Raw genomic sequence first — 11,676 nt, 5'->3', positions numbered from 1 at the left:
TTCTCTATGGAGGTTGTAGCACTTACATGAATTTTTCTGAAGATTTCTGCAAAATTTTGAAACTATAATATGCTTCAAACCCTCATTCCTATGGAGTCATAACTTGAATATGATACCACTGATCTGGATCTTGGGGTGAGGCCCTAAAGATCTAAAAAAATTAAATTCCAAAAGAAAAGAGGAGAACACACAATAAAAAAAACCACAAAGATTTTTTTTATTGAAATAGAGAATAACTGTAAAAGCTACATTGTGGTGGATAATCTATCATTTTACAAGATGTGACTTGTTACTTATAGTCTTCTTTTAGTTACAATACCATGGGTAAATGCCATGGGTGGATAAATACCATGGGTGGATGAATACCATGGGTGGATGTCACTACAATACCATGGGTGATTCCATGCGTAGATGAATACCATGGGTGGATGCCACTTACAATACCATGAGTGGATGCCACTTACAATAACATGGGTAGATTCCATGGGTGGATGAATACCATGGGTGGATAAATACCATGGGTGAATGAATACCATGGGTAGATGTCACTTTCCATTTGGATCACTTTTTAAAATTAAGAATAAAACTAAGAAGTACTTAACACATGAAAATATATAATAAAACCACTTTATTATAAATACATTCAATAAAATTATTGACATGTTTGATCATGATCACATTATAAAGTAGTTCAACACAAGAAGTAAACAAATAAAGATTATAAACCTTAAATACATAATTGCGTCCATAGACGTTCTAGAAAGTAGTATAGGTGAGATGTGTATGTGTAATGTAAGAAAGTTTGTCAACTTTTTTAAAATGTCAAGAAAAATATACATAGGAAATAAATTAAATGTGTGCTTATATATTCAAACTGAAACATATATAAATATAAAATGTAAATGAAGTCAAATAGTTCGACCTAAAAATGATTTATCTTGGTCATTTTAATTTCTAAAATAAAATTTAACAAACAAAGATTAACAAATCAGATAAATATAAAGTACAAAACAATGGGGTATAACAAAACCACGGACAAAAACTAATAAATTAAATAAGTATAAACTGAAAAACCATCGACTATAACCAAAGCATGAGCTATAATACTTTTCTCAAAAGCTACTTTTAACACAATCAAATCCAATGACTATAATAAATGGTTTAGTAAGTTATAGAATAGTGATATTTATATAAAATATTTAATTTAATAGAAATTTAGAAAAAAATCATAATTTAATAATATTTTTAAAACCAATTAAGATTAACAAAAAATAACTGTGTAGAGTAGTTAAATTTCACCATTAAAATTTAACATAATAATAAGTTTATTATATAAATTATGTATGTGGTCCATTAAAATAATTAGTATAAAATATAACTATATAGATGCAAAAACAAATTTTTTTTGTGCCAAGAGCTCTCTAGCCTAGTATGGAAGAAATGTTGTAATGTCATGTCCTGTCCTATAAACATTTACACTTGGTCAAATTACATAAAAAAAAAATAAAAAAAAAAATAAAAAATAAAGATAATAACCTGAAAATCAAAATAAAATATAAATAATAAAGCAAAATAACTCTAAAATAAAAATAATTTCATTGTATTCAACCATGGTATTCATGTGGAATATAGGCTATAACATATTTAAAAGGGGAAATTAAACCAGCCCAGATCCATCTTAACTCCAGATCAGAGAGATCAAATATCTTGAGATGCAAACATATTTTATAGTGAAAATAAATTTGATCCCTCTCAGTGCTTGGTAGATCCAGAGTAAGGATAAATCTAATTTCTAATACATCATTGAAAAAAATAATTAACTCATTGAATACGAAGAAATAATTAAACTCATTCAATAAAATATAATAAATATAACATTAATATTAATATAAACCTAACTAATACACAACAACATAAAAAGTGATTATTAGGCCGATAGGCCTTCCCTTTGAAAGAGACTTTCGTCGTCCCTTTCATTCTAAGGTTGACACCTGGCATTTTTTCATCTTTGCAGTTTCGCATTTGTTAATGACCCTGTATGCGCTGTTAATCCGTGGATTGTGGAACCTCTGCCCAACAACCTGCGTGTGGTGCGGTGGATTGTGGAACCTCTGCCCAACAACCTGCGTGTGGTGCGGTGAACGTTGTTGGACAAGATGAGGCGGTTCAAGCGGTTGCGGAAGCTGTGTTAAGATCATGGGCTGGACTTGAAAGACCTCAACAGCCGACTGGATCTTTCCTAGCCATGTTCTCAATTGGCCCAAGAGGCATCTCATTGCTCTGGGAATAGCTTGAGGCCTGGCATTTCTTCACACCAACGTGCACCTGACCATGATCCATGGCGATGTGAAGCCAAACAATGTGCAATTCGACGGAGATTTGAAGCCCATCTCTCAGATTTTGGCCTGGATAGACTGGCAGCCATTCCAGCAGATCCCTCTTCATCTGCACCTACCCCTGCTGGCTCTCTGGGGTAAGTTTCTCCTGAAATAAATTCAACGGGGCAGATGACAAAAGAATCTGATGTCTACAGCTTTGGAATTGTATTGTTGGAACTTCTTACTGGTAGGAGGCCGGTCATGTTCACTGAGGACAAAGATATAGTGAAATGGGTGAAAGAGACAGCTTCAAACATGGCAGATTTCAGAGCTGTTTGATCCAAGCCTTCTGGAACTGGACCCAGAATCTTCAGAGCGGGAGGAGTTTCTGCTGGCAGTGAAAGTGGCTCTTCTGTGCACAGCCCCTGCACAGCCCCTGATCCTCTGGACATGCCATTCATGACAGAGGTGGTGTTCATGCTTGAAGGTCATCCATGCTGAGGCGGTTTCTTGATTTACAATAAATTAGATCCTCTCAATCCATGTTTCTTGGCTTTTTAAATTAATTCCTTTGAATTAGACCCTCTTCATCGACGCTGAGAGGTGGTTTCTTGTTTTTTTAAATTAGATCCTCTTCATCCATGCTGAGGCGGCAGCATAGATCCCTCGTTGCACAGAAAGCCAGATAAACCGGGTCTGCCAATGTCACTGTTGAATATGGCTAGCATCGAAGCGTTTTTCTGGAGGAGAAATTCCTGTAAAGTGGAGATGTTAAAGATGGAGTAAACGGCGTAATTACACCTTCGTATACAGTGAGTGCATCTGCTTCTGCTAGAGTCTTTTCAAATTACTGTTATTTCTTTTAAATGAATCTAAGAAACCAGCACGTACAACCCGTTGCAAGCCAGCTATTTAGTGCTGGATAATTCCAGTTGCCTACACGTGTGTAGAGCAACTCCACCGTTTCAACCAAGTGAAATTCCTGTTGTAATTGAAGGGATTTGCAATTTGTTTCGGCCTTTTTATTTGCTCTAACAAATCCAAATGTCATAGTAATAAGACTTGAAATCACATAAGAGCGTGAGATTCCTCTGAAATGTGTCATGAGATTATATTTAAGAAGTTTTAACTTTTAACCCAATCTAGGTGCAAGACAATATGATACAACTACATCTACATTTTCACATAAGCCTTTCCACAATGATCCCCACACTCATCCAGAAATGCTACCACTGTTTTGTAGTGCGCAAGCATAAAGTCACGTTTGGGTTGAGCAATGAGCAGCATGGGGCTATATGCCACTCAACTCACTTGAGGGTGGGAAGGCCGTCTTTCTCTTCGGATAACAGTACAAACATTTTTCAATTGACATGAATATTATCCAGTCAATACCCCATCTAAATTGAATTCATTTTCTGAAATCCCCATCCCGTCCTGTTGCTGCACAATTACATAGCCCGAAAGATATATTTGTTAGCAAGAAAGTGAATAGGACAGAACATAGACCTAGATTGTTTAAATGATAAAACCATCAATCACCAGCAGAAGCATCAGCAACATACTCTTCTTGTTTTTAGCATGTACCATATTCATTCACAACAAGGTTATTGAAAATATTCTTACAACACAATTCATTCTGATAAGTGAACAAATGTATGCATGTTATAATTGTAGCCGCACAAATTAGGAGGTGCGCATACAAAAATGTATGCTGGTGCATAATTTTGCTTCCAATAAACTTCAATTTATTGTTTTCACAAAAGAAAACAGCCTGACCCAATGCATTCCTGGACTCTGTGTATGCCTTTGAATATTGTTGTAGGTTAGAAGACATTTCAGGCCAGAGTTATTGAATAGACTTGATGAGATAGTTGTATTTGATCCTCTTTCTCATGATGAGCTCAAGAAAGTTGCTAGACTACAGATGAAAGATGTAGCAATTCGTCTTGCAGAGAGAGGTGTTGCTTTAGGGTTTATAGATGCTGCTCTGGATCTTGTTGTTCACGAAGCCTATGATCTTGTAAGTAATCACTTTGTTTCTTGTTTTATTCAGTCTAACTTGCCAGGGGATGTGCCCCCTACCCTAATAAACTTGACATTGCATCTCCTTCACAAGTCCTCCCTTTCCCTATTGCAGGGGACATGACCCACTCCTTGGACACATGTATCCACATTGTAGGAGATGTTGTGGGAGGGTTCCCTGACTAAATTGGACTTACCTCCCTTTGAAACAATCTAGAATTGCGATTTATATGTTCTATTCTGATGCCTGGTATTTTTCATTCATAATGTTTGTTGGGTGTTCTTCATGTACAATGATTTTATTCAAGGTCTGATTTCTATTTTCCATGCCCTGTCATATAAACCTGTGTGGAAAGTTATTCTAGGAGTTTGATGTTTTGCAGAGTTTTGGTTGTGGTGGCCAACAGTGAATATTAAAAGCGCAGGACTTTTCAGTTTACAATTTCATTTTCTCATATTTTCAATGGTCTGTCATATATTTTGCATGAACCTGTCTAGGGAGTAATTTTAGTCTGATATTTTTGCTGGCAGTTGGTTGTGGTGGCCAACAGTTGATCTTTAAGAGCTATGAACTCTTCAGTTTACAGAGTTGCTTTATGAGATTTTCAATTTTCTCAATTTTCACATTCAGTTTCAGATTTTCTAATTTTCACATGATTTTCTTCCTTCTGTATGGATCCCATCGATATAAATTTCAGTTCTGTTCTTTAAATTTTAACATTTTCCTCTCGCACTTGAACTTTAAACATGGGGTGCTGCCTGTCTCTGCGTACTCGACGAACTTAGTTCAAAGTATATAGTAAAGGGATGTTTTTGGTGTGTTTGCTGATTAATATAAATTAATGCATTGTTTACTTGTTAATACTAGTGAAGTAGGCAGGATCATTATTAGCCTTTGTGGTTTGTGGGCAATTTAGGTCAAAATTTGTGAGTAAAATGCAAGACTAGTTGGGGATTCTCATTTAAAACCTCTAAATGGATAACGTGGTAACCTGGTACTTGCAGGTTTATGGTGCTCGCCCCTTGCAACGATGGTTGAAAAGTAAAGTTCTCACTTTGCTATCTTGGATGCTCATCAGTGGGGAGATTGATGAGAACAGTAAAGTATACATTGATGCAGTGCCTGAGCACCAACTCCCAGAGTTTGCTCCAGATACATCCTCAATAAATTCATCTATCACTCGCAATGCTTGGAGTTGATGATGATTTGGTATCAAACAATAGTCCAGATTTTAAATCTACTTCTCTGAGCTTCATAATTTTTCTTACTGCTTGCTTCTGTAAAAGCTTCAATATTTTATATGTGGTGTATTACTGTGAGCCAATGTCACTACTTAGCTGTGTTCAATTTCAATCACTCTGCATAATGGCTGAAGCTGTGTTTGAAGTTGAGTGGAGTCCATGTAAAGTCCCTTGCCCACTTGATCTACTTGGAGCAAACTTTTAGAGAACAAGAACATGATAATAACAAACCTAGGGGCAAAACCTTTTGCTCTGCAAATTCCAGTTGGGATCCTTAATAAATATAGTTAAAGTCTATAAGCACTTTTTAAGGCATTTCGGCGCCCCTCAGTAACTAATTTAATCATTTGCACATCTCTTGAGCTAGCTCACTGAAAATACATATAACGATCATGTTTCAAAAAGAAATAGATGGACCTACACGTAAGCAGAGAAGCAAACGGTTCCGGCTCCTCCAGTGGTAACCAAAAGGAAAACTTTACAAATGGGTGAAATTCATTGCCACCTGTAGCATGTAGTATAAAGGAGGACAAATGAACTTCTGCCGGGTTGTTGGAGATTCAGAAGCTTCAGAAAAGGCCTGTAGCCTAATGGCATGTACAGTCCATATTTTAGTGTAATAAAAGAAATTACAATACATTCCATATTTTAGTGTAATAAAAGAAATTACAATACTTGAGACACTGCACACAAGCAGCTGGTAACTTGAAACTCCAAGATAATGTAAAATTTATCCATCTATGGGCTGGTTCATCATCATGGATAACATGAGAATGAGGAACTTGTCCATTTATGGCACCTCAGTCTAACACAAGCTGGGTTTCTCATCTAATACTGTAGGATGAAGAATAATAGAAATTTTTTTTTAGTATTAATGCCCATTGTGTTTAACAAATTCTTCTTAGTCAAAGCTTTGAACACCTAAATTACAATTATATTCACGCTGATACAATTGTTATCGATGTCTGAAAATCATGTCCATTCGATATATAATACTGTGATTTACGAAAGCCTACACAATGAATACCATCAATTGTTCAAACAGTAAACCTCGAGAAGGAAATTCCTCTGAAATACATTTGAACACTGTAAAATAAAATATATGAATATGTATCTTCCATTATTATATGTTTAATCAACGTTTACTGAAGTGAGTATCTTTCAGCGGCTCCTATGGTACCACTCTTTGTGTATCCTTGTCTTCGTGGAAGCTCTCCCCAATTCCGATATCCTTTCCAAAAACTTTATATACTGTGTCTTCGCATATTCCTCTGGTAAGCTGAAGTCCATAATTTTAAGAGCAGGAGTGCTCTGAAGCAAGAAACCTACCACGGCGATTTCCCTATCATCTAATTGAACTAAATCTACCCCTAAGAATTGAAGATTAATCAACGGAATGCTTAAGCGTGCTGGTACTGGATCTCTGGCTAGCTCCTGCATTAAATTAGAAAGCATATCAGTCAACTCTTCCCTAGATGAGATTTTAGCCCTAGCCTTGGCTGATGCACACCAACGATACACATAAATAAAGAGCGGGTCAGTTTGCCCACGATGCACATAAATACACAACACAGCTTTGGACTCCATATTGTCATCATACCATGGGAAGCAAGGCTTTAACATTATACATGCATAATGAGAATAAGAGTAAGAAGAAATTAGCATAAAAAAGAATTCCTTACCCGAATAGACATGCAACGAACCTCCAAACGCTCGAGATTGGGAAGTCTCTCGAGCAGCTTGTAGAAAGGAACCAACATCTTTTCAAGCGATGGCCAAAGTCCAATGTCAAGTTCCTTCAAAGTTTCGAAACTCCCCACTATCCCAAGAAACCTCTCTGCCGATAAATTGTTTGCTTCCTCTTGCCACAAAAACATTGACAATTTGATCAAATTAGTGCCAAGCTGCATTTTAAGTTGAGATACCGCATAGGAAAACTCATGAAGCAACACCCCGTTCACTCTTAGATCTTTTCTCAGGTACGCTTCCATAGTTCTAAGTTTGGGACAATTGACAGTTAAAAACTCCACCCCATTATGTGCATCTAAATATATCATGTTGGGAGCAGAGATGACAGGTTTCCACAGCCCTTTACATGTCCGTAACTTCAGATTTTGCAACAACGGGCAAAGGGAAATAAAGTAGGCTAAGGAGGCATCTGTGATTTCAATATTAGTCAAGTTGCAAGTAATGAGATGGCTGAATCCAGAGAAATGGGTGGGGAGATGGGAGAGAATGTAATTAGAAAGTGTGAGCTCCGTAAGAAAATTGCAGGAGAAGAGGGCATGAGGCGGGATTTCACTTAGAGGGGAATCACACAAAGTGAGGCGTTGGATATTCTTCCATGCTGTGTACTGCACCCATTTTGATATGCTTTGGCGGTTAAATCGCCATTCCCGATTAAAGACATTGTGCCATTCACAAGTGTCGTTGGATAAATGAAATGCCTCCAGATCCCATGAACGCAAAAGTAGAATATTGGAGATTATATTCTCCACTGTTAAGATGGAGAATGGATTAGGAGTGACATAAGGGCCCAACAGAAGATAGGGGGATAAAGTGAGTTGGCTGATTTGGGTGTAAAGAAATCTCCATCTCTTGGAGAGGATGGAGCATCGGATTGCCTCTTTTACTGAAATTCTGGAAAGGATAAGGCAGAGCAGAGCATCCGGTAGGATGGAAATCATGTCTGTAGTAGGAAGCATAATGATGCACTACAGGGAATGGTGAGTATAATAAAAAAACACACAGAGATGAGCGTATGAAAACCTCCGTTGGTACCCTCCTGAACTGATATTCTATGTGAATTGAGACAATTTGAATTAACATGATCCATAGAAAGATCATTAAGTTTTAAAAAACTTAGATGACCTTACACTTATGCAGAGCAGCAAAGGTTCCTTCTCCTCTGGTAGTTATCAAAAAGGAAACAGATGGCTAAAATTTCTTAACGCCTTTATCCTTTTGTAGAGAGGACAATGAAATTGTGCCTATTCAATGTAGGTTTCGATAAAAGGCCCGTATCAATCCAGCATTCCAGTGTTTCAATGAGATAATACGCCATAATCAAAGAGAAGATCCACAAGGAGAGGCGGTTAAGAAATCATGGCTTCAACTAGACACAATGTTGTGAAAAGTCAAAGACGATAATGGACCCTTGGGCTGAGATTTGATTTATTTTTATAGTTGACATAAGACAATTTGAATTAATATGATCCATAGAAAGATCATTAATTTTCAGAAATGGTTCACATAAGCAGATAACCAAAAGTTCCTTCTCTTCCAGTGGCTACCAAGAAGGAAAACTATAGAGAACTCTGAAATTTCTTACCAACTGCACCCTTTTGTAGAAGAGGGAACATATGCAATTGTGTATGTTTGATGGAGGCTTCAAAAAAGGCCTGTATTAATGTAGTTGCATTGTCTAACCTATCCAATGGAATTTGTAACTGCACCAGACCAGACAATCCTTGGAAACAAATATATAAAGAAGACTAAGTTGATATCTCACGACACAAAAACTTGACATTATTCTGTGGTTGATCTCTATCGGATGAGTTTATGGTTACACTCCATTGGCTGACATTAGAATGATGGCCATCTTAATTACACTTCATTGGCTCACTGAAGAGTAAAATATGTAAACAACTTAATAGTGATTATTGATGAGAGGATGAGATTTACTGTTTTGTTCTTTATGTTATCTGCAAAACATAAAACACATATAGTTGAATAGAAAATATTGATTGTGAACCAAAACAAGTTCTAATTGATCTAATAAAATTGAAACTTGAATGGCCATTGTAAACGCATGTGATAACAAACTCTACTTATGATAACAATAGTGTTTGACAATAGATTTCTAATTAGCAACTTTGTATTTTCTTTCGATTAATACAATTGTGTCTCTTCTTGTGGTCACTCGTTTTAATGACCCACTGGTGCTCACTAGAGCTGAAAATTTTCTTGTCCTTGCCTTTGGAGCGATTGTATGTATGTGGAAGGAAAGGCAAGTATGATATCGCTATTGATTTGCCAGACCATTGTTATGTACTTTTTTAGGTCTGAAGATGTGTAACTTGTGGTTTAGCTTGATACATTCTCTTGTATACCACTTTAACTTTGTCAATATCATAAGTCCAGTAGCGATTTAAGTGTATGTCTGCATGGCAGAACTGCATTAGGCTTGAACTTTTATAAAAAATTACATTGTATTTAAAGAAATATGATGTCCAGATAGCATAGAACTCCAAACATCAAATCTCTTTGCTCCTTGTAGGCTTCAACCAATATCTCTTTTAGAGAAATTCAACAACTCTAATTTAATAATCCTATCGGCCTCTCTTTGTACCTTTTGGGACAATTGCTAGTTTTAAAAATTGTCCTCAATTTGTTTTTAAATGAATGGATGAATTGGATTTACTTTTGTGTCCATTAGGGATTGGTCTACGAAAACCAAAAAGTGCAAGAGATACGAAACTATGACCTCAATTTGGATGTAGGAAGAGCTTTGTGGCAAAAGAAGTTCCCCCTTATTTACCATATATGTAGAAAAATTAGCAAGATAAAGATGATTTCGACAAATAATATAGTCCCGAGCAAAAAATATCTCAAGAACATAGCGATGCCTGGAGACATTAGGGTTTGAATTGTGATCCCTAAATCCTCTTAATGTTGTTAAAATGTGACCAACTCTTTCATCTTATAACATTTTGGCAGTGATAAAATATTTTTTTATTTTATAATTGATACATTGTGCTTTAGAGGAAGTATTTTGCTTTTAGAATTATTAATATATGATATTAATATTTGCATATTATTGTGGGTGAAAAATTTATTTTTGAAAAATATATTTAATTTTCTTAGTTTTTATAGAATCTATGTTATAGAGGTTTTTAATATATTTATTATAGTTAAAATTTATCTATTAGAAGTTAAGAGATTTTATTTTGTAAAAATAATGAACTGATATTTGGATAATTAAACATTATTTGACAAAAGTATGAGTTCTATCTAAAAGCAATTATGACTGAGATTATGTCTTATGAATATTGCAAGAAACTTAGATAATGATGTATGACCCTTTTGCAAATTAAGAATAAAACCAGGAAGTACTTAACACATGAAAATATATAATAAAACCACTTTTATTATAAACATGTTCAATAAAATCATTGACATGTTTGGTCATGATCACATCATAAAGTAGGTCAGTACAAGAAGTAATAAAATAAAGACTATACACCCTAAATACCCCAGCGTAGATCCATCTTAACCCTGGATCTATCAAGCGTCGAGAGGGATCAAACCTCTTTTTTTGAGTGAAAAACTTGAGGAAATGTTTGCACCTTGAGAATTTTGATCCCTCTTGGCGCTTGATAGATATAGGGTTAAGATGGATCTAGGCTAGTTTCAGTCGTGCACAGTCATACAAAATTTGTTAAACATCTAATTATTCTGATCATTTTAAATATGCTAAATATGTCTAAGATTAATTTGGTCAATTTAATTTTAAATTTTCTTAATTACCTCAATTTGTTGAGATGAGAGAGACTGTTAGTAAATTGAATGGTGAAAAATGATGGAACAAAATTTTTGAATGCAAAGTGACAATGTAACAATGTTGAATGATAGAAAATGCGAATAATAAGAATGTAGTCAATTACAAACAATCTTCATTGTGATCAATCTCAAATTTCTTTCTTCTATTGTTCTTATTTTCACACGTATTAGTTTTGCCATCTTTTCATATCAAACATATGAAAAGGGGACTCGAAATCATAGATCATTCAAATATTTAACTTGATCTATTGTAGTAAACATCACAACTTGTCTCTCTTACTCTCCAATATTAATAATAACTTTCTCCAAAGTCAATGATTGTGACTTATGAGTGTTAAACCCCAAATAATTTTCAATGATAGTTTTTTTCTATTACCTTATTTGAATGCAAAGTGATAACAAAAATGAATGATGGAAAATGGGAATAATAATAAAGAAGCCAATTACAAATGACTTATAGTTTAAGGAAGCAAGCATTTAAGGTAAGTGAACATTTTATTTAGGATGAAAATTCAAGTATTGTATTTATGGT

The 11,676-nt window shown here is 35.3% G+C and overlaps 1 protein-coding gene across 1 annotated transcript; it reads right to left on the bottom strand.

Moving 5' to 3' along the window:
* Positions 1–6,743: 6,743 nt before the first annotated feature.
* LOC149249478 (F-box/FBD/LRR-repeat protein At1g13570-like) lies at positions 6,744–8,269 on the bottom strand. Its single transcript, XM_089453091.1, has 2 exons — positions 7,265–8,269; positions 6,744–7,016 (listed from the first exon to the last, which is right to left on the bottom strand). Exons 1-2 carry the CDS (start codon positions 8,267–8,269, stop codon positions 6,744–6,746), a joined length of 1,278 nt encoding a protein of 425 aa, XP_089309217.1.
* Between the last annotated feature and the right edge of the window lie 3,407 nt (positions 8,270–11,676).

The sequence above is a fragment of the Pinus tabuliformis genome, chromosome 7, assembly GCF_031772625.1.
Source record: "Pinus tabuliformis cultivar Carrire ecotype Pingquan chromosome 7, CPIR1, whole genome shotgun sequence".
Lineage (NCBI taxonomy): Eukaryota > Viridiplantae > Streptophyta > Pinopsida > Pinales > Pinaceae > Pinus > Pinus tabuliformis.
The sequence above is the reverse complement of the archived record's forward strand: the minus strand, read 5'-3'. Positions and strand labels throughout refer to the sequence as shown.

What these genes read in the sequence shown, in the direction of transcription:
- LOC149249478 (XM_089453091.1), bottom strand. Translation starts at nt 8,269, where the DNA reads ATGATTTCCATCCTACCGGATGCTCTGCTCTGCCTTATCCTTTCCAGA. An exon ending in TTCGTTGCATGTCTATTCGG is followed by an intron (nt 7,017 to 7,264) that starts GTAAGGAATTCT and finishes AATTTAATGCAG; the next exon opens with GAGCTAGCCAGAGATCCAGT.